Source organism: Erpetoichthys calabaricus, chromosome 2 (assembly GCF_900747795.2).
Source record: "Erpetoichthys calabaricus chromosome 2, fErpCal1.3, whole genome shotgun sequence".
NCBI lineage: Eukaryota > Metazoa > Chordata > Cladistia > Polypteriformes > Polypteridae > Erpetoichthys > Erpetoichthys calabaricus.
In genome coordinates, this window is record NC_041395.2 from 305,908,881 (window position 1) to 305,933,789 (window position 24,909).

Genomic DNA, 24,909 nt, shown 5'->3' on the forward strand with positions numbered 1-24,909 from the left:
GAGCTGCTGATCAGTGTCAAAAAAGCTGAATTAAACCCAATACAATTCAATGTTGCATAACTATAAAATGTGAAGACGTTCGAGGGGGGTGAATACTTTTTATACGCATTGGTAAGAGTGTGACGGCCAAGCTGGCTTTAGGGGTGAGAAATTAAAGGGGAAAGAAGAGAAGGGAAAAGAATCAAAGAAAGAACAGCAATACATGATTAAGCTCCCATTACTATTCTGTGAATAAAAGAATTATAAAGACCACCATAGTGGTTAAAACAACCAATAAGGAAGAGTGTGAAAGAATACAGCCTTTCTGTCATCTTTCCATGCCTGAATTAATACCAAAACACTGGCCTCTCAAAGGGTGCATTTAATAGCCTATAAGATATCATACTGAGAAGAACACAAACAAAAATTATTAGTCAAAATACAAACTCTTCTGGTCAACTGGGCCTTATGACACTTGCTTAATCCGTATCTGACTAGTAGGATGGCTCTTCCACTTATCCACCTGTCAAGTTATATACCAAAGCACTCCCTTCTTGCATTTACTCTTTCTTTCTCTCTCATAGCGCTCTGGCCTTCAAACCTCTTGCCAGTTAGCCTTCATCTCAAAGTTTCATCTTGATTCTAGACCTCTGGCTTTAGGCAGTTTTCTACGCTCCGACTGTCACTTTTTTTCAAGCTCCAAACAGATCACTTTTTTGGTTACCAGCACAGAGTTCCATAGAGAAACCCAAAGTGCTCCTTCATTCCTGTGCCATAAAGACAGCTTTATGCTATATGATTGATAGGGGTGTTCTTGAGCATCTCTTAAGAAAAGAGCCAAAGAAGGTGTGAAATTTACAAACCAAAAATGTAAAAAGGGATATTACATGACACTTGTGTAACAATTCTTACCTATCCCATTCACTTTATGAATGGATTTGAAATGTCATGTCAGGGATGAACATAAAGAGAAACTAAATACCAACATAACCAAAGGAATACAACACACCCTAATGCCCCTCTGGGCTTCACTAACACCAGGGCTACATAGTGGGGTTGCTAGTCCACTTGCCACTAAAATACCAGTGCTCACAGTCTATAACATTCCCTCTGGTACATCTTCATCTTAACAGCAAAGCTCTTGCCAATAGCTATCCTCCCAATTCCAAAACCAACTACTGACTAACCAGAAAGGGACTTCAAGCTCTGGCCAAGAACCATTATCTGGAATATTCCCAGTAACAATTTCTTGAGTCAGGAATGACCATCCATTGTCTTAGAACTCTACCAAGTGGCCCCAGATGCTTCATGAGAGCTAACTCACAGTTAAAGAGTCAGGCAGCACACAGATCGCTTGCCTATTGGAATAGTTAATAGAAGTTCAGGAATAAACTAACAGGCCTCTCTGCTTTCAGCTGTCCAACTGAGAGACGTCTGTCATATTATTGTTTTTTACCCACTGATCTTCCTCAACTGAAGGATGCATTCAGTCAGAGATTACCCTAATGTCCTTTCTCAACATGTCTCTCATTGGCTGAGGATCAGTCACATCTGGTAACCACATTGACTGATGTCTAGCATCCTCAAAGAACCCTTTCACAAACAGCACCATGTCTAATTGCAGAGCCTAGCATTCCCTGGAGGTGGCAGCCTTTTTGCACAGCCATGACCAGAATAATAGCCATAGCCATTATATATTCTAGGAGAGCATCTTAAGATTTCGTCTTGTCCTAAATAGAGAAATCCATGAAGAATGGGAAATGTAACCACTCATGGAAACCACAGAAATAAAACAAATACAGTGATATGCATGTGCAATAATGATGAATGAAAACAAGGTATCCTAATAAGGTGATTGATGGAAAAAGACAGAAGTTAGGGTTGGGGTAGGGTTAGGCTTAGTGTTAGGGAATGCCTAGAAGGGCATGGGGAAGAAAATATCAAAGAAGCTACCAAATTGAGTGAGGTGACCATGGAACAAATGAAGATCCAGGCAAAAGATACAAAGAAAATATAACCAATGGCTCAAGACCCCAACAAAATAAGGTATGGTGGTAGAAGATGAAGTAGGTAAGTAAGTATGTAAGCTACATAGAGTACAGTGATCCCCTGCCTATCGCGGAAGTTGCGTTCCAGACCCATCAGCAAAAGGTGAAAATCCACGATATAGAAAGACCATATAAATAATTATTTTTTTATAGTTTAAGCCTTAAAATACCCCTCCCACATGCTTTAAACACATGTAAACTTATTAAAACACACTTTGTAAACACATGTGGATGATGGGCTAAGGATATGAATAACATAATAATAATAATAATAATAATATAATAATAATCATCATCATCATCATAAAATAATAATAATATGTAATTTATATATATTATATATATATATATATATATATATATATATATATATATATATATATATATATATATATATATATATATATATATATACACACATCTCTCTGTATACGTAATGGAATATGTAAAAATAAAAACATTTTAAGCTCAGTATGGGTACTCACCAGTGAAGACACACTCCATAACTTGAATGATGATGATGATGAATTAGCTGTGCAGTACACAATGAAGTACGTATGCAGGCGATGAAGGTGATGAGTACGTACTGCACAGCAAAGCAGAGTATTTACAGCTCTTCTGAAGGCTCACCTTCAGGTGGTTTAGGAGGGGTTTTTTCCTGCTGCTTGATGGCAACTTCCGCTGAAAGCGTAGGCGTGTCTTCTTTGTTTGTTGGGGTAAGGAACATCGTTAAGCATTGCTTCTTCTTTTGGGCAAGGAGGTTTTTATAGACTTCAATGGCTGCATCAATGGTGTTGTGAAACTGCAACGCCTGAAGCATTTTGGGATCCCAATCATCTACGCGGTACGCAATACATAGAGAACTGAGATGCATTGGGAACCCATGTTTACTGTTCTAGCAAGATTACACCATGTTAGCAGCAGCCAATCAGAGCCCAAGAGAATGAAAATCCCGCTCAGATTGGTTGAGTCTCCTCTTTCAGCCAATAACGGGCCTTGTAAGAAATCATCTGGGTACTGTAATGCGAAACTCTTTGTCGACCGTAGTGTACAATGTACGTATATTTAATGATTTACTGTATTGCTTAAATGTTAGATATGTTCCACAGAAAAATCCATGACATAGTAGAGGCATTTGATAGCTGAACCGCTATAAAGCGGTGGGTTTACTGTAAATTGAACTACTGTCTGGGACCTATCTAAATCCTCTTCCTCAGCTGCCACTTATCTTCCTGGCAGATTTGACAGCCTTCTGCTAGCCTTTAGTTGTATTCTGATGAAGGAACAAATTTACAAAACTATAATAATGTTAGGTTAGCAAGTTAGCAACCTTCTCTTTGGAGAACTGGCATCTGGCAGGAAGCCAACAGGAAGAATCTAAATGCGCTATAAGGAGTCTATAAGTGTGACCTTCAAGGCTTTCGACATCCGCACCGGCACTTGACAGTCATTCGCCTCCAACAGGAGTGCCTGGACGTAGGAGGTGATGAAGGGTCTCTTGAGGTATAAGACCAAAAGGATTCCGAAAACCAACAATAAGAGAGCCCACCAGAACATGTTAGAGCTTCCTAATCATTCTGCTGTACACGGTGTGGCAAGCACTGCTACCCTTGTATTGGACTCTGCTACAACCAGTCCACCAGATGTGCAAATGCATGATCCCTTGGAATCAAAACTTACTGCTACTATTAACTTTATGTGTGTGATTAACTTCAATATTTTAGTCAGACAGTTTAATCTTTAATGAATCCATTAATAACAATAAGCTAAGACAATACCAGAATAAAGTAAATATAGTCTTGCAAGCCCCTTGTATTCCTAACAAAAGGATAAATGACAAATGAACCACAGCTGTGCAATGTAAAATGTCTAATCAAATGTACATGGCAAAGAACACATACCTCATAGAGGTCAATCATGATATTCCCTTCCACTCCTCTGCTGGTCTTCACATTTTCCAGAGCTAAAGTGAAGTAAATGCCACGGGGGTCTGACGTGTAAAGGTTATACGTATCATTCTGATTCCATTCTTGGACAGCTGCAAAGACTTGATTCTCATCTGTACTAATAATGTGCATGTCCTGTCAAGGCAAAGAGATTGAGTAAATAAGTGATATGCCTGTGAAGATGCCAAAATGACTGATCTGTATGCTTGAGAGAAGCTTGGATAAAAAAAAAAAAAGATACAATGTCTTTCATTACCCTATAGTTATATAAACTATGATCAATTGTAAAATTCATCTCTAGAATGAAAATCATTTTGAAGTTATACATTATTTCCAACATCAGGCCTCCCTAGATTCTTGTTGAAATGAACTTTTTGGACTGATTGCCTGAGGCAGGTGTACAGGATTAGACACATGCATGGAGAGAGCAGTCTTTTATCCATTTTAAATATATTGATTTTCATAACCACTGTAGATAAATCTTTAGGTATAAAGAAACTAAAAGAAATGAATATAAAAGCTTGATCCAATTTTGATTTATGAATACCATTCCACCATTGCTGGACAGAACACGTGTCACGTCTAATAAATGTAAGTGAATAATTTTGTTAAACGAATTGCAGTATTTTTATTTGTTTAATCAATATTTAGATTTTATGAAGATGTTAATTAGCAAGGTCACCTTCTGGTAATTTACAGTGTATAAGCAGTCAATATTTATGTTAAATGCAGACTGCATGCACAATTATTAGGCAAGTCAGAATTCTGACCTTATCATTATTTCTACACACATTTTCCAGCTCTAAACCACATAAACCTGAATGAATACTGGACAGAATTATTTTCAGGTGCTATATCATTGTTTAATTATTAAATGATGATTTAACGATTAACACCTTATCTTAAGGTGTGCATAATGAAAAGGCAGCGTCTTTACCTCTGGTAAAATGGGACAATAGTGATTTAACTGACACTGAAAATTCTAAATTTGTAAAATGCCATGAGGCAGGTGCAACTCTCTGGAACTTGCAAATCATATATTTTGTTGCCAATATTCATCAGGGTTGCAAAAAACACATGGAGAAGAAAAGGCTCAAATTAGAGAAAGACTTGAGAAGAGCTAAACATGAAACTACCACGAACCCATTAGCTGCCAGTCACATCAGATTCCAGAATAGCAACCTACCTGGAGTCTCCAAAAGTACGAGGTTTTAAGTTCTCAGAGACATGGCTAAGGCAAAGAAAAGGGATATACAGTACAACCACCACAGAAATAAGCTGAAGCATTAAGGTTGGGCCAAGAAATACCTGAAGACTGGTTTTTCCAAGGTTTTATAGACAGATGAAACAAGAGTGACTTTTGATGGACCAGAAGGACGGGCCCATGGCTGGATCACTAATGGACACAGGGCACCAGTTCAAGTCAGGTATAAAGTGGGAGAGGGGTACCGGTGTGGGTTGCTATCATTCAGGATGAGCTAGTTGGACCTTTTGGGATGAAGATGGACTGAAAACCCACTGTCAACCCTACTACCAGTTTCTAGGAGATACTTTCTTCGAGTACTGGTAGAGGAAAAAAATGAGCAACATCTTTATGCAGGACAATGTTCCATCCCTTGCAGCCAAGTACTCTGCTGTTTAACGAGCCAGGAAAGACCTCACAGATGACTGAATAATGACCTGACTCCCTTCCTCACCTGGTTTAAATCCTACCGAGAATTTGTTTGACCCATCTCAAACATGATATTTACAGTGAGCAAAGACAATACATTTCTTTCAACAGCATTTGGGAAGTTATGGTTGCTGCCTTACCAAAAGTTCCTCATTAACAGATTAAGAAAGTGACAGGCTCAATGGATGGAAGGCTCATGGCAATCACAGAAAACAAAGGTGGCTACAATATCTTTGAAAGACCAAAAATGTTATTCGTTAGTTGTTACATGTCATTTCTTGTTACTTATTTGTTACACTTGCTGTAAACCTTCAGAGTCGACAAAAAAAAAAAAAGATTTGTAATTTAGTTGCCTAATGGTTCCACATACTAATAGTTGTCTAATAATTACACAAGCAGAGTGGTGGCTCTATGGCTAAGGATCTGCATTGGAATCTGGAAGGCTAATGGTTCAAATCTTGTAACTGACAGAAGGGATCCTACTCTTAACCTGAAAATTGCTTCATGTGCACTGTACAATGGCTCTCCCTGCACTCTGACCCCCAAACGCAAAGACAATTTCCCCTTGGGGATTAACAAAGTATATCAAATTTTACCCTCAGAAAGCAAAATTCAGTTTTCCTTTGTTAAGCATTCAGGTTTGATATAAAATAAAATTTTGGATCATCTGAGAGTATTGCATTTGTTCAACAATTAAACTAATCCGGAGGAGTGCCATTTGCACAGTAAATGTGCACATAGTGTAACTTACAAATACAGTTGCGGCCAAACATTTTGGGAGTGACACAAGTATTGCTTTTCACAAAGTTTGCTGTTTCAGTGTTTTTATATCTTTTCATCAGATGTTTCTATGGTATGCTGAAGTGTAATATTTGCATAACCAATGCTTGGAGTTTGTCAGAATTTGTGGGATTTTGTTTGTCCACCCACCTCTTGAAGATTGACCACAAGTTCTCAATGGGATTAAGGTCTGGGGAGTTTCCTGGCCATGGACCCAAAATTTCAATGTTTTGTTCCCTGAGCCACTTAGTTCTCACTTTTGCCTTATGATGTTGTGCTCCATTACACTAGAAAAGGCATTGTTTGTCACCAAACTGTTCTTGGATGGTTGGGAGAAGTTGCTCTCGGAGGAAGTTTTGGTACCATTCTTTATTCACGGCTGTGTTCTTAGGCAAAATTGTGAGTGAGCCCACTCCCTTAGCTGAGAAGCAACCCCACACATGAATGGTCTCAGGATGCTTTACAGTTGGCATGACACAGGACTGATGGTAGCGCTCACCTTTTCTTCTCCAATCTTTTTTCCAGATACCCCAAACAATTAGAAAGGGGATTCATCAGAAAAGATGACTTTACCCCAGCAGTCCTCAACAGTCCAATCGCTGTACCTTTTGCAGAATATCAGTCTGTCCCTAATGTTTTTCTTGGAGAGAAGTGGCTTCTGTGCTGCCCTTCTTGACACCAGGTCATCCTCCAAAAGTCTTTGCCTCACTGAGTGTGCAGATGCACTCACATCTGCCTGCTGCCGTTCCTGAGTAAGCTCTGCATTGGTGGTGCTAACAGCTGAATCAACTTTAGGAGACGGTCCTGACACTTGTTGGACTTTCTTGGGTGTCCTGAAGCTTTCTTCACAACAACTGAACGCCTCTCCTTGAAGGTCTGGATGATCCGATAAATGGTTAATTTAAGTGCAATCTTACTAGCAGCAATATCCTTGCCTGTGAAGCCCTTTTGGGTAAAGCAATTATGACTTCACGTGTTTCCTTGCAGGTAACCATAGTTAACAGAGGAAGAACAATGTTCTAGTCTGCTATTCTAACTCAGTCAGCATGACAGAGTGATCTCCAGCCTTGTCCTAGTCCACACTTTCACCTGTGTTAACGAAAGGATCACTGAAATGATGTCAGCAGGTCCTTTTGTGGCAGGGCTGACATGCAGTGGAAATTGGATTTTCGGGATTAAGTTAATTTTCATGGCAAAGAGGGAATTCTTTCAGATGCAATTCATCTGATCACTCTTCATAACATTCTGGAATATATGCAAATTGCCATCATAAAAAGTGAGGCAGCAAACTTTGTGAAAATTAATATTTGTGTCATTCTCAAAACTTTTGGCCACGACTGTAGTAAGCGTATTAATTGCGTATCGTTATTAGCTTACTAGCGTATACTGTATCTCCTCTTAGTGAGTTTACACCTTTATAATCATGCTGCTGGCCACAGTGCTCTAGTTTCTTCACATAAGTACATTTACACAGACTTTAAAATTTAGCATAAAAAAGAAAAGTGTTTCCCACAGAGCCAATGCCATTAGTACATGGTATTAGATTTCATTTGAACTTTTACAGCCAGGCTCAAATCTTGCTCATTAGGTGCTGAATTATTACAGTTTGGTTCTTTTATGTAGTGCCGGTATTACAATGACTTAGCCTTTACTTGTACTTTTTTTTTTCCCAGCATGACTCTTTGTAAGAAAAAAGAAAAATCCTGTCAATTTTCTAATCATAAAGAAACATTGCTGTATATTTATCATATGTTTGCATGATCCTAAATAATGGGCAAAACACCCATTTTCAAAAAAAGAAATAGAGCACATCATTTATTCAAAACACTGTCAGATAATGAGCCTGTTTCTTTTTGCCATGCCGGTCAATCTTTTTTTTTCTGAAAATGTATTCTGTGTTTCATAAATTATACCCTTCGGAATGATAAATCCATGCAAAAAATGTTTACTGAATAGAAATGTCCAGCACAAGCAAATGAACAAAAGAGCATAGTTGTTAAGATGAAATGGGTTTCTTTTTTCAGGTGTGCAATTTGTCTAATTTTGGAACAAGTGCATAGTGGGAGAGAAAGCAGGTATACAACATGAACTAGCCTCAAGCCATATTTCATAGCAACATATCTGAAGTTCAAAGAGAAAATAAAAAAATACAGATGTTACACCACTTTTGGCCACATCTACTTGACTGATGTACTTCTTTTACATAAGTGCATTGCTTGATAAGATGACCCCTCTACTAGACCCATCTACCTAGATCTTTGTCAAATTGCAAGAAACTGCAACTATAATCCTTTACTTTTTGGGTGAGCAATGTGAAAATAAAATTGTAACTCAGGTTAACCCATTATCACCATTAAATCCACATAGTACAGGAATTTTAGGTGGCATAGTATTTAGCCCTGCCCTGCTACCTCAAAGCTTCTGACGCTTAGCTTTAGTATCTTCGTGTGGGTTTTCTCTAGCCACTATCGTTTCCACCCTTATCACAAAGACGTGCATGTTAGGGTATGCAGCGACTGTTTGAGTTATTGTGAGCATGTACATGAAAAGGCTGGTATCAGAACTAATGGGTAAATGGCTAATGTGATCACATACCAGATGATGGTTGTTCCACTTTCATAAAAGTGAAGAAGATACATTACATTGCTTTCCTTGAAGACACACATAAACAACATGATAAAGTCAAACAGCTAGCAATTTAAATAACTGAATCGCTTTCTGAATTTTATAAACTGTAGGTCCTCAGGTTTAGTGTTTAGCCAATGTCGAAATAGTAGGGTGCTGTTTATACCAAGAGTGACTTAGTTGGCTCTAAACCAGTACAGGGCAGAGGATGTTGATGCTCAGTTAGGTTGGGTGAATTTGAGGGGCAGTGTGTAGTAATGTCTCACTGTGCCTGTGACAGCCAAGTCAGAACCTTTCTTGCTTTTGATGTGTGTTCTGACCAAAGTGTGTTTATCTATGTATAACAAGTGTAATTAAAGATCAGCTCTTCTCATTTTATAATATTTTACCATTTTTTGTTGCTACAATGACAATAGCAACTTTCAAATGATAAGTCAATAAATTTGCTATTTCATTTTTCTAGCTAAGTATAAATTCCTTTGTATTTTGTATTTTCTTTTAATTATCTATCTATCTATCTATCTATCTATCTATCTATCTATCTATCTATCTATCTATCTATCTATCTATCTATCTATCTATCTATCTATCTATCTATCTATCTATCTATCTAACGTTATTCGATTTAGGCTGATAATTTATGCTTTGTAGCCTTTTCCTTTAAGAGAAGCCATATTGTGTACCATCATCATAGTCACGTCCCTTGGTTCTAGGGGCGGGTTCTCTGGGGTCATGACCTTGACTTAATCAGCAACCAGCATAAAAGGTCAGCCATTTGGTTGGAACCTTATCCAATCTGTGAATAAAATCCTTAATTTCATTTTGATCGATTGTGTGTTTACTCCTCTTGTATTGCCTAGTTTTCAACTTATTGCCTGTTATTTGACCTTGATTTTCCCTCTCGTCTGGGTTTTAGTCGCTACGATTTATTATTATTTTCTTTTTTTTGCCTTTTGCCCACTTCTCCTGGTTTACTCATGAAATTAGTTATCCTGTTTTCCTGCCGAGTCATAACACCTATTCATTATTTATTTATCTAAAGAGCTTCTGTAAAAAGCCTAATATCCCCCGGGGACAAATAAAGTTTGTTCATTCGTTCATTCGTCCGTCTGTCCATCCGTCCGTCCAATCAATGCTCAGCTATCCATTTGCAAACCTGCTTAATCCAATTATAACATTGTGTGGTGGTGAAGCCTCAACTGGCAGCATTATGGAGAAATGCTCAATAAATGTACAGTATACATTAATTTTGATGCTTCTTATTCCTCATTATTTGTTAAGCAAACAAAGCTTAATTTGTGTGTTAACACCACTTGTACAGTATGAATACTTCACAGATTCTGATATGCAAAATCAAACCTTTGTAATACAATTTTGAATTGTGCTCAGTAACAAGTGTAATTTAAGATCAGCTCTTCTCATTTTATAATGTTTTATCATTTTTTTCTTTTGTTGCTACAATGACAATAGCAGTTTTGTTTTAGGTGAGAAACTTTCAAATAATAAGCCAATATATTTGCTATTTCATTTTTCTAGCTGAGTATAAATTCCTTTGACATTTATCTAGAATGATAATAGCCTGGAGCAGTAAAGTGTTTTGCATTTTCTTTTAATTATTTGTATTATCTATCTATCTATCTATCTATCTATCTATCTATCTATCTATCTATCTATCTATCTATCTATCTATCTATCTATCTATCTATCTATCTATCTAGGGCAGCTTATAATGATTCACGTTCAACTACATTTATTATTCTGTTACGACAGTACTAGAATACTCAACTCCATAACTTTTACCTATGGTGTGATTTCTTGCAGTTGCACAGCACTAAAAGGACATCCTGCATAGCCACGTAAATCATATCGACTACAGTGTTAGTATACTGAAGACAAGGCATTATGAATGTCCAATTATTTTTCACGATTTGACTCTCAGTTTTAATCTTTAATATGGTTCCTGCGGCTCTAAAAATGTTTCAGGTCTTATGAAGACCCAGGAGTCTAATGGACACATTTATTTATTGTTTCAATGTATCTTTAGTTATGTTTCTCATTTTATATGCTATCCCACTGCACCATCTTTAGAATATTAGAAAAGTTGTGACAAGACACCATTTGGCCCGTGTTTGTCCATCCTATTCACCTGGATTGTCCAAAGTAAGATCAAGTTGCAATATGAAGGTCTGTAAAGTCGCTCATGATACAAGTATGTTTGACTCTGAGGATGGTTATAAGTGGTAAAATATAAATAACAAACAATTCAAGCGTTCTTACCTTGGGGAGTGAATATTTAGGTACTTTAATACGAGCAAATGCCTCTCTACGATAGGAGACGTAGTAACTCGCTCTTCCACCAGTAGTAACCTAAGGGAAAAAAACAGTTCATTAAATTAATTTCAGTATGCATTGTGAATTAAAGTGAAGCAAGTATTACAATTAGGATGTCCCACTATTTTCTTTTATTATTACACATACTAAGATGAGTTAATTTATGCAGTGTTAGTTTAAAGGTGCATACAACAGTACACTGCAACAGACTGTAATAAACACAGAGAACAACTGCCAGTTGGGGTCCCAGTGGAGTACAGGGGCTGTAATGATGAGGTTCACACAAAAAGAGGATTTTTCAGACATTCTTTTATTTCTGTAGCTGTTGGAGGGGTCAGAAACCCTCTGAGACAGAGGCTCTGTAAATTACTATAAAATTCTTGACCTCTCCTGCAATGACTAGACAGCATCCTAGTCATGCCTCTGCCAGTTTTTAGTTAAAAGAAGAATTCTTATCCATTACCTCCAGCAAAATCATTAAATAGAAAAAGTCGATGACCGCTCAAGAGGTGCTTTCAACTAATTATCAGTAAGCACTCCTTTTCATTGCTTTATTTGCATTTCTTGTTTAATGTTTAAATAGTCTTAATATAAAAGGTCAAAATCTTAAAACAGTCGAGTCTGTGAAGTTCATAATTAAATGCCATGTTCAATTAGTTTGCTTTTAATTCTTTTTACTGTGTAGATGGATAAATGAATGGAATATCCAGACTACATAGTCATTTAATGCAGAGCTTCCCATCATAATCTTGCCCACCAAAAAAAAAAAAAACATCAATACAAACTAGAAAAAGCTAAGTGCAAAACAAATTCATTTCAACGATTTAGGTTTTTTTTCCTCCAAAGCGCAGCATCCATAAAACTCAGAAGGAAATGAGAGTCAGAAAATTGCTGTCTAAGTTACAGTATTGAAAATGAAGAAGGACACCTAAATTTCAGTCTTTTGACTAATAATTCAGTAAAGCTCTGTTAAAGCTGGTGATTAAAAAAAAGTAAATTCTGCCACTTATGACTATTACTGAAACTAGTTCATTTGGACAGCATAATTTAAAAAGCATTGCACGTTTTTCATTTGTGACATATATGACCTTACCATGTGTGTGGGTTGCCAACCTGGTTTTATGTGCAGAAAATACTAAAGTAATGCATTCATAAACAGATGTTGGCAAACTAGTTATCAAATTATTGTGTAGGGCCGTCTTAACAGCATCATAGGCCCCCTGAGCAAAGTAGTGCGCTGGCGCCCCTGTTTTAATAGCAAAACAGAAACACACATAGGCATTAGAAACATCGTGGGCCCCGATGCTCCTGGGGAAAGGCTTACTTTATTTTTTATACAGTGCACTTCATTCCACATATGTCTTTAATATGCTCTTTTCCTCACTTTACCTTACCTTAAGGTACCAATCACACTACCAGAACCTTCCAATTTATGAAATCTAAATTGAAATCAGTGACATTATATTGCTGTTGCTTGTTATATTTAAACCAGGGGTCTCCAACTATAGTCCTGGAGAACTACTGTGGCTGCAAGTTTTTATTTCTAACTCTTTTCTTAAGTAGTGACCAGTTTTTGCTGCTAATTAACTATTTCCATTTATTTAATTGACTCGGACCACTGAATTGATTCTTTTTTCCTTAAATGGCCCCAAAACATAAAGTTGATGTGAAGTGAGCCAACAGATGACCAAAAAAGTTGGGGGCTCAAACTCCAACCAACTTCAGCTTCTTAATTTGAAGCCAATTCTCGTTGCTAATTAATCCCGTTATTTAATTCCATGGCACTCATTCTTCCATGGCAGACATTTCCAAAACTGTTGATTTTCTTTTTTAAGAGCGCTATCAAAATGTTTTGTGGACCTGAGCAGATTAACATTACTGAGGCCTTCACCTTTCTGTATTTTCAGTTATTGTGTGATGGATGCAGGTTGTTGTTTATTTGTTGGTTCATTTTGTGTCTTAATATTGTTTGGTTGCTAATTAAGGAAAAAACAAATTCTTAAGGGGTCTGAGTCTTAAGTTGTGCATCAATTAAAATTAAGGCAAAGAGTTAATTAGCAGAAAAATCTGGTCACTAATTAAGAAAAGAGTTAGAATGAAAACCTGTGGCCACAGTAGCACTCCATTACTGGAGTTGGAGACCCCCGATTTAAACACTTACAGATAACTGAAAAGTGTACTTGTGGCGACTGTTGGAGAAATATGCAGGGCTAAAATGAAATATGAGGTTTTGAATGTGATGCTTCCTTTATTTCTGTCACTTATTTTTCAAAACTCTTTGAACTATATATGTCTAGAGAGTTCTGTACAGTTCAATACAAAGGCTTCATGTTTCATGACTAATATAATGGAAGGAAATAGTAGGTACAGTTTTATGTTAACATACATAAATCTGGAAAGGCAGCTTTTTATATTCAGTTTGGTCTTTAATCCACATTGAAAACGTTCTTTAAATCCACATTCTGAAAATGTTCTCTAAAGTCTAATAATCTGAAGATGCCGGTTCTCATACATGGACGTGTGGCTGTGAAAATTTGAGCTTTTGTTCAAAACGATGATGTACTGTGTGCTTGTCATGTGATCAGACACTGTCTTCAATTTGGTCCCCTGGGACGGCATCTTTACTGTGGGAATAGGAGGAGGAGCATGCACTGCCGCACAGTCCTGTCCTAAATATCTGGCCTGAAACACTCAAAATATTCCACTGTAATTATTTTGGTAAGACTGTTAGTCTACATTTTACAAGGCTCTGGCAACATTATATTCATTTTTAGTCTTTAAAAATAAACGTGTTGCATCGTATTTCCTTACAAAGAGCTTTAATTCTCTGCATTTTGGATAACGTCGATTTTGCTCCTTCACCAAAAAGCACTCTTGGCTGACAAGCTATGTACACCCTTTTTGCCATTTCAGGGGGGATGATATACTTTTAGAAAAAAATTTGGAAATGCAAGTGCGAACATAATGCTTTTGAAACGAAAACAGCACTTTCAGATTTATCCACGTTGGTATGAATTAAGCCTTACTGCATTATCTATAAATTCAGACATAACTGACATTCATAAATAAGATATTGAAAAAGCCTTAAGTAGGATTAGTTGATGTTATTAGCTAAGGATTTGAACCATAAACTATACAGCAACTTCATTTTGAGCAAGTCATTCATTCTGACAATCCTACTAATCTGAAATACACAAACACACGCACACATATACAGTATATATATATATATATATATATATACTGTATATGTGGTTGAATAGTTTACTGTCAAATAATGCAAAGAGTACACGGCACGTGTTTCGCCCTAATTCTGGGCTCATCAGGCGTACACACTTACTGCACCCCCCTCTCGGGGAATCGAACCTCGGACATCAGCGCTAGAGGTGAAGCCTCTAACGTTGTGCCACGGGATGTGGATCGTTGATTTGACAGCATGTAGATCAGGGTAATTACATTCATGACATTCGTAGTCTCATACGTAACCCCTTACCAGGTAACACTTGTGGTTGGTCAGCAAACCACCCACACAATCAGATTGTGATACAGACTACGAATGCTATGAATATACAGTATATATATAATAAATATATATATATATATATATATATATATATATATATATATATATATATATATTGTGGTGGATTGCCGGCTTCTAACTCCGGCCCTCACCCCCAGGCCGCCAGGAGGAGCTCTCCGGACAACATAGACGTGCCCCGAGTTCCAGCAGGGCCTCATGGACTATGTAGTTTTTATACGCAGCCCTGCTGAATACCTTGGGGGCCACCAGGCGTCGCTGTAGGGGGACTCGTGGGCTCTTATGTGCCCTATACCCCGGGAGTACGTCATGGTCACGTGACAGGAAGAAACGATGTGCTCCCGGGTTGAAGAAAAGGACTGTTTACCCTGACCCGGAAGAAATAAGGAACTGTGGACTGTTGGACAGGAACACCTCCGGGTCAGGGTGTATAAAAGGACTGTGGGAAAGCCCAGAGGAGAGAGTATTATTGAGTAGTTTATTGTTAATTGTATGAATAGTGTGGAGTGGAGGGTGCTTTGTGCACTGTACAAGAGCAAAATAAAGAAGTCTTGTGCTTTTACATCGTGTTTGGAGTGGTACCTGAGGGGCCAAGAGGTGGACAAAGACCTTATCTGCGACAATATATATATATATATATACTGTGTATATATATATATATATATATATATATACTGTGTATATATATATATATATATATATATATATATATATATATATATATGTAAATATTGTGGCAGATAGCCAGGGCCTTTTCCTGGTCGGGACTCCCCTGTAATGGAAGGACCGAGGGAGGGGGCATTTTCGGGGCAGTACCTCTCCTGGAACACAAGAGGTCTACTTCCCTGGCTCATAGCGGGGCCACAGGTTTGGAACTTAAAAACAAGCCGCCTGGACAGTTTCTGAGTCCTAGGTTGCAGCACTTCTGCCTCCTGGAAGAGGATCTGGGAGCAGATGGAGCACTTCCCAATGCCCTATAAAAGGTGCCACCTCACTCCATTCGAGGAGCCAGAGTAGGGAGGAGGTGGATGAAGCTTGCTGGGAGAGGAGTGGAGGCAGCAGAGAAAGAGAAAGGAAGAAAGGACTGTGTTGTGCTACCTGTGTACTGTACTGTGCTGTAGAGTGGGGAGCAAAGGGAAGGGGCTTCCCCATGGGAATAAATTGGGAATAAATGTGTGTACTGGACTTGAACTTGTGTCTGCATGTCTGGGTCAGGTAGGGTGGCTGGTACACCACCTTGGTGGTCCACAATATATATAAATACTGTATATATATATATATATATATATATATATATATATATACTGTATATATATATATATAAAAGAGGTAGACGACTCCTCACTCCTGATGTCATGCGTCCCCCCTCCACTCTCTTGAGCCTCTGTCTCGGATTAGCATGAATATATGAACTATGATTCTTAGCACGATTAGAGAAGTCGCAAAATCAACCGGAATGTTCAAGCAAATTCCAGAAAAAAACCTGATCTAAGGCTGTTAAGTAGCTCTCTTGTGAAAAGCAGTGGTCACTGTGGAAAGGTTCTATTTAAAGTATTTTTACTTGATGTGTATTTCTTTGTTCGTCATGGTTCAATTAATATTTGCATAATAAGGCCAGGGCAGCACGGTGGCGCAGTGGGTAGCGCTGCTGCCTCGCAGTTGGGAGACCTGGGGACCCGGGTTCGCATCCCGGGTCCTCCCTGCGTGGAGTTTGCATGTTCTCCCCGTGTCTGCGTGGGTTTCCTCCGAGCACTCCGGTTTCCTCCCACAGTCCAAAGACATGCTGGTTAGGTGGATTGGCGATTCTAAATTGGCCCTAGTGTGTGCTTGGTGTGTGGGTGTGTTTGTGTGTGTCCTGCGGTGGGTTGGCACCCTGCCCGGGATTGGTTCCTGCCTTGTGCCCTGTGTTGGCTGGGATTGGCTCCAGCAGACCCCCGTGACCCTGTGTTCGGATTCAGCGGGTTGGAAAATGGATGGATGGATGGATAATAAGGCCATAAAGCATTAGCAGGAACTGCCACTGCACCGTCCTACGTGGACTGAAATACTCAGCTAAGACAGTTTTAAGTCAGGCAATTTGAACATTTTGCCAAATAAAGGTAAACAGCAGAATGTGTCATTGAGCCCAAACATTTTATACATTTTTCTATGCAGTATATAATCCAGTCATATGACATATTAGAGCAGCATTTATTACTTTTAAGATGTTCTTTAATAATTTCCCTTACTTCACATTTTAAATGTAAAATGTCATACCTGTAGAAAGACATAATCATCTTGTACAACTAAGGAATTTGAATCAATGTATCCTGGGAAAGGCTGGTTTCTGTTAAGTTCAGTACAGTCATGAATTCGGCAAGTAATATACTGGACATCTGTAATAAAAAAAATAATAATTATGAAAATATCACAAAATAAAACATATCTTAACAGTATGGTAACATGACCAGATTCATGATATTATTCTTTGAATATTTGTAGCATTCTACTGGACTTTACTTGTGTTGTTTCACTTAGTTATAATACTAACAACTATTTCCACATATACTCATTATAATATATGTAATGTTGTATTGTAATGCAAATACAATATTATATTTTCCGTCTTTAATAACATTCAGGAAAGCCTTATGTTATTGTATTGCAATGTTCAGCTATCCATTTGCAAACCTGCTTAATCCAATTATAACATTGTGTGGTGGTAAAGCCTCAACTGGCAGCATTATGGAGAAATGCTTAATAAATGTACAGTATACATTAATTTTGATGCTTCTTATTCCTCATTATTTGTTAAGCAAACAAAGCTTAATTTGTGTGTTAACACCACTTATACAGTATGAATACTTCACAGATTCTGATATGCAAAATCAAACCTTTGTAATACAATTTTGAATTGTGCTCAGTAACAAGTGTAATTTAAGATCAGCTCTTCTAATTTTATAATGTTTTATCATTTTTTTCTTTTGTTGCTACAATGACAATAGCAGTTTTGTTTTAGGTGAGCAACTTTCAAATGATAAGTCAATACATTTGCTATTTCATTTTTCTAGCTGAGTATAAATTCCTCAGTGCAGAGCAGTAAAGTGTTTTGCGTTTTCTTTTAATTATTTCTATCTATCTATCTATCTATCTATCTATCTATCTATCTATCTATCTATCTATCTATCTATCTATCTATCTATCTATCTATCTATCTATCTATCTATCTATCTATCTATCTATCATATTGACATACAGTAAAGCATTTTATGTCAATCTGTCCCTCTATGTATATGTTACAATTGGCACATCCTAGAAGTTATTAAATTGGATTGACTTCAGCACTTTTGTGCCCCTAGTCTTCATGTACAGATTTAAAATGGTTTTATTCTTACAGAGCGGGATGGGGCGTGTGTGTGTGGGAGTCCTCTGAAGCATCAAGAATCTCAAGGAAATGGCACACGATCAAAGGTCAGATTAGGGAGCTGTAGCATCGAGTGCTACTAAGCAAAGGCATATAGTCGATGAACTTTCTCCCCCATAAAGTGACATGATAACACCAGCACAGCAGTTCTAAAGTGCTGCATGGCACCACTAAAGTTGCAGATGAATTATGTATTAAAGGAATGTCACTGCTTGTGGTTAACAAATGCAGCTTCATTCTCTCTTATTGCAATATGAGTTAAATAAATTGCACCAATTACGACAAGAATATTGGACACTGCTGCAAATTGCCCTTTTATGTTGGCAAAAAATGTTATGTTTTATATATTGTGGCAGACAGCTGGAGCCCTTACCTGGTCGAGACACCCAGAGTATGGAAGGACTCGGGGGGGAGAGTATTTTCAGGACAGTTTCTCCCCTGGGCCGACAGAGGGCAACACCCTTGGTTTCCAGCGGGGCCACGGATCATGAGCATGGGAGCGTGGCCACCACCAGGAGGTGCATGGACATTTTCAGGGCCCTATTTGGCCACACATCCGTCACACACCAGGACGTGTGGCTGGAAGAAGCTTGTTGGGCACCTGGAGTCCTTCTGGGTGCGCTATAAAGGGAGTCAGTCACCACCACGCAATGGCCAGAGTCAGGAAGAAGAGGACACAGCCTGAGGAGGAGTGGTGGCAGATGGACTGGCGGCAGAGAAGGGACTGGATTGTGTTGTGTGTTGGTGATTTGTGAACCGTAAATAAATCGTGTGCTGAGTGCAAAACCTGTCTCCTGCATGTTTGTGTCGGGGTTGGCTTCAGAGTCTATTCACCCACACTATATGAAAACTGAATGTAGTGTCTTGCCAGTTGTTAATGCTTTTCAGCAAAATGGGCATGATGGAGTGAAGATTGACTGAAATGTTCCTGAGCTGTTAGCCCGTTCTATGAGAAACGACAACAGGTAGCCGATATAAATTGATGAAAAAAACAAAAAAAGTTTATACACAGAGTTGGCCCTTTTAAAAGGGAACTAACATCACTTTTCAGCTTTAATATGTTTGTCACATCAATGCACATCGTAATAACGGCTCAGTTACATGAATTATTATTTCGTCATTTAGCTGGTTTGGCTGCATTTCCCTACTTGATCGAGGGTGGCCCCAAGATATCTCATTATGTACATGTAATTATTCCAAAATTTGAAAATGTCTGAAATCCGAACTACTTCTGGTCCCAGGCATTTCGGATTAGGGTTACTCACCATAAATATATGATAAGTATGGTATATAAAACAGTATTCCTTAAAGGAATCAAATTAAAGGGGAAACAGAGAAGGTATGATTTTGAACAAGATCAGAATGTCTGCCTGGTACCCAAGTCCAACCTTGCCTTTTTACTTTAACTGACCTTCCTTTTTGTCATCATAAGGACCTAAAACCCACCAGTTCACATCTCCTGACCAAATGGGAACATATTTTTCAATCATAAGAACAATCAGCGCAATAAGCATCGCCAGCAGTGTACTGGCGCACCCTCCTTACAAGTCAACAATGCATCAGAAAAGGGCACTTCCACTTATTTATGCTTCAATTTTAATTTTACAATTTGTAACACTTACTGTATATGCTAGCTGTATTACTCAGTAATACAAAACTTTGTTTAGAGTTTACAGTCCTTTGATTAAATTAAAAAATCTGTAGTACCCCTCTCCTGATTCTTCTGTGTGTTATGCTCAGAGGTGTCAAAAGAAGCTGTGACTTTCACGAAGTATCAGGTTGCAGTTGACAGATCAATTGATTTGGCTCAAGTATTTATAATTCACCATGTGTCTGAAGTCAGACCAAAAAGTTTGAAATTCAAATATTCACATTTTTTGTAACATAACTGCCAACTTTTAATTATATTTAATATTTCAGTCACATTGTTGTTCTCTGACATTTATGGAGAAAATTAATATTTTCAAGACTTTGAACATTTAAAACCTGGAAACTCTGCTGACTCAAATTTTATGGAAAGTCAATGCCGATTTTATCTAGATTTAATAAATTCTCAAGATGAAACCCATGCAACGAAAGGACAATGTGGCTAATATATGATACATGGAAAAGCAAAGAAGCAAAAATGAAGGAAAGAGGAAACTAAACCATAGTAATATGACAACTTGGAATAGAAATACCAGCATCCTTTTGATGAAGTCTATTAAATATATTTTGAGGTTAATTTGAATTTATATTGAATATACAAAGTACCACAGTGTTTCATGATTGATATAAACTATTTAATTAGAACTTGTTGGTTTAATTAGGTTTGATCAGTGGCATTGTTCATTTATTCATTAGGAAAGAGCCATATTAAAAAGTTTTTGCTTTGTCAAAGGTGTAAATAAGAAGGTGCTGCTAACAACTGAACAAGCGATTTACAGTTGCTTGTGAGTTAAGCATTTTGAACAGAGATCCAGGTCTGCTATTTTCAGGGTTTGACCTTTTATTGTCTGGACAAAATACAAAGTCATTGGGAATGGCAGATGTTTGAAGTGAAAGGAGAAATTTCACTGGATGAGAGGAATCCTTGTCACCCTGAATTGATCCATATTGTCTTATAGTTATGTATGGCACTTAAGGGTCACAAGCATAACAAAATGATAGATCAAACTGAAGTGTTACGTGACACTTGATCCATCTCCAGGGCAGAATTAGGATGCCTATATTCTAAGCTGGACTGTCCCAGAGTTATATTCCAATTTTCATGAAAACATGTACTGTACATCCTTATTTGCAAAATGCAAAAAATATAGTCTCTCTATTATAAAAGGAAATCCTGAGGCGAGACTTTTTCAAAGAGATAGTTTCAAGTCCCGCAAGACGAAACTTTGGCCATGAGATTTTTTTCAAGTCATGCTCTCCTCTCAACCATATTCAACCACGCACATGGCCCTCTCACCTCTCATTTGTGTGAATGCTTCTGACAGACACAGTTCCTGCTCTCTCAGCTCTTATAAACTTTTACGTTTTCTTCACTTTAAGTTCCCAATAAAAGAAGACTTATTATGTCCAAATCTAAGGGTTATCAACAGAAGAAATGAGTAAATGGGCAATCCTAGCACCGAGAAACGATGAAGTCAAATGAGTTATTGTGAAAATTGTCAATCGGTTACACGGCAAAATTGGTTAAATGAGTATAAATAGACTATCCGGAAACAGTTGGTGGTGATTGTGCAGAAGATGAAAACATCAACTTACAATATCCCGAAGAATATCAACAACTGTTAACACCATCCGGTCTTCCAACATACGAATTACTGTTGAAAGAAGAATGTATCCAAGAAAGGTAATGTAGTACATCTCCTGCGGATAACATTAAACACCAAAGGAGATCTTGATATGCCATTTGTAATTAAAACGATAACAGTTTCCTGTTAGAATAGCTTTTGCAAAGACAATTACCAAATCACAGAGACAAACATTTGAAAAAGTTGGTTTACTTTTTAGAGAGAAAGAAACGAAATTCACTCACGGGCAGTTCTGTACCATTCATTTACTTTGGAGATGAGACTGTATGACATTTTGTCTGTGGTATTGTAAATGAGTATAAGAAGTCCTTATTTAATCATATTTACCAAAGACATCTAATCTGTTTAACTCTTCTGAGACTTTTAGATACACTAAGGTATAGGGTGTGCCATAGACTGCATGATTTATCTGTGTGCTGATTGGTGCAGACTGATGTGTTTCTTAACTGTTGTATGCAAGTGATCCTAACTTATTTAAGATCGATGCACTTGCATATTTGTCAATCTATATAGAGAACTCACCTGTGGAGATGTAGGCTCTCTTGGTTCCAATCTATTTTACTATGTAATAAATGCTAATGTGTGTGTGTGTGTGTGTATGTGTGTCAGGTTCCTCCGAGAAATCTGAATGGTCAGTTTTGCTTTTGTCTGATTGGTCAGCTTTGCTTTGGTTGCTCAGTCAAATGTGATTAAAACAGGAAGTGCAAGTCAAGGAAAGACATAGAAGGATTCCTGAGTGTTACCTTCAAATGTGGGAAGTATTCACAAAAATACAAATGAAGTTTTACAGCAGGTAATGAGGGCCCATCTACCATTGATGGTAGTCAAAAAGAGGACAGGATGTGAGCAACATGCCTCAAAATGACTGAGAAGCAGGCTTTATAAGAATGAGATCCTGAGAGGAAGGGCTGTCCCAATAAGATAGAAAGACATCCATCCATTTTCCAACCCGCTGAATCCAAACACAGGGTCACGGGGGTCTGCTGGAGCCAATCCCAGCCAACACAGGGCGCAAGGCAGGGAACCAATCCCGGGCAGGGTGCCAACCCACTGCAGGACACACACAAACACACCCACACACCAAGCACACACTAGGGCCAATTTCAGAATCGCCAATCCACCTAACCTGCATGTCTTTGGACTGTGGGAGGAAACCGAAGCGCCCGGAGGAAACCCACCAAAGAAAGGCATAGGACGGATGTTGAAGGCACATGTAAGGCAAGCGATAGCAAATGTCATATATTTTTAAATTTATTCTATCACCTGTCTTCAACAGGTAACATCGCCAGTTTTACAATAAAGGATCTACTTGTTGCCCTCATTGTAGTGGTGATCTCAGCTGTTATTTAAGTGTATTTTATAAGAAAATTTCCATCAGACCAGCAATGTAACAGAAGGCAAATGTTCTCTTTTAGGGGAATGAAATTTAGATCCTGGAGGGTCACAGCAGGGGTAGGTTTTATACCTTTAAAATGTTTTATGCCTTACTTTTATATGACTTTTTTTAAAGATTCAAAATCCTTAATTATTTCTCTATTTCCTTTACCAGCTTGCCTAACAACACTGAGATTCGAATCAACAGACGATCAGCTAACTCAGGTGCCTCAAATTCAACTCCTAGGGGACACCATTTTTGCTTCAAGCAATTTCTAAATTAGAACACAATGAAAAATATTATTGAATTCAGTGTCACGTTAATTCTTTGTCTACAACACAAGAAATTTTCTAAACTGTTATTATTTTTGTTTTCTAGGAGCACCATGAAAATATTTTGTGGACCATAGCACAACAATATTTCTAGAATCACTAACTTTTTCTTTTCAAATATCTTATTGAAACCAATATTGTATTATGGACACACAGGTACAAATAAAGAATATACAAGAAACATATATTTTTACAAATCTTATTATTTATTTAATCCAGCAACATTTTACTTTACAGAATACTCCTCAATGATGAATCCAATATACAGTATTTTCAGCAATAATTCTGGACAGTACAACTGTTAAAAAGTTACGATTGACTCGGATTATTCCTGTGTTCTTTGAAATGGAGCTGATCGACTAAAGGTAGGAGTTACAGGCGAAAGTCATATACACTGATAACTCAGGCCTTACATTAATGTAATGTACTTACAGTATGTTCTAAGTTGAAATTTATCACTACTAATCAGTAAAGAATTACCTGTCAGTCTCTCTGTCTATTTATAAAACTGTAAATGAGAAAGGCTAAATAGCAGTAATAAAGTCTTATTTAGACTCAATGTGTTGTGATTGTTTTGAAACAGACTACGGAGGAATATCTCAGACAAAATAAAAAACATGAATACATTAAATAACTAAATAAATAAAAAAAGTGTGAAATGTAAATAAATAAATGATGTCTGAGCATATATAATTAAATGTGACATGAATCATGTTTTTGTTGCTTATTTCCTAATGTATTTATTTAATTTTTTCCTTCTATATTTGTTTCAGTGACAACACGCGTAACATGAAATACACTGTCATTTTTACCCATCAAAACTGAGAGGGTGGGCTCTAGTGAGTGCTGTGTTTTGATTGGTGAATCGTCAATAGAATGGACATAAATCTCTGGGCAATTTAGTGCCACATTTACAGCAGACATTTCAGATGCAAATTCCAGAACTTCCACTTCACACAGTCTGGGCTTCTTTCTTTCTTGCACTCGTGTTTGCCACTGACACGCACAGTCACAACCTTGAGTGTGTGCTTCATCAGCAACTCACCAAACAAAAAAACTGTACTCAAAAAGGATTAGTCAAAAGACAGGCAGAGGTTTGTTACCAAAAGTCAAAAAGAAACAAATAGCCAAAACATAAATGAAAATCAAAACTCAAAGTCTAAAAAAATCAAAATATCCTGAGGCAAAAGCAAGTAAAATAGCAAAAGAATTGTTTGTTAAGCTTGTTTAATTCAGATACTTGGATGCCAACTGAAGCATGCCACATCTTTTATAGGTATGGCCCAATTACTCATTACATGACTGGAAACCACCTTTTACGGGTTAGCATTATTAGATAAGGAAAGTACAGCAAAATAATGAGGAACATGTACGGGTATTCTGTGTGTAAAACAGAAGATCTTATTGCTTTCAAGCCAAGGTGTGCCAAAGAGAGCTACCCTTGACCGAGGTAGCTTTAATGAGTCTAAGAACTGGTTTATACTTCACACTCAGAACATGGCTGCTACACATTACCAACATTCATTTGGTGCGTCCTCTGAGCACATCCTCAGAAATTAACATGACGCGTGTCTGTAATCAGAA

The 24,909-nt window shown here is 37.7% G+C and overlaps 1 protein-coding gene across 1 annotated transcript in view; it reads right to left on the minus strand.

The window, feature by feature from the left end:
• Window positions 1–24,909, minus strand: part of sorcs3a (sortilin related VPS10 domain containing receptor 3a) — a 1,273,344-nt gene that overhangs the window by 300,979 nt on the left and 947,456 nt on the right. The window contains exons 7-9 of the mRNA XM_051922209.1: window positions 17,179–17,297; window positions 11,328–11,417; window positions 3,929–4,108 (exon numbers count right to left, since the gene is read on the minus strand). Of these exons, the coding sequence (XP_051778169.1) occupies window positions 3,929–4,108; window positions 11,328–11,417; window positions 17,179–17,297 (389 nt within the window). The remainder of the gene's footprint in view (window positions 1–3,928; window positions 4,109–11,327; window positions 11,418–17,178; window positions 17,298–24,909) is intronic.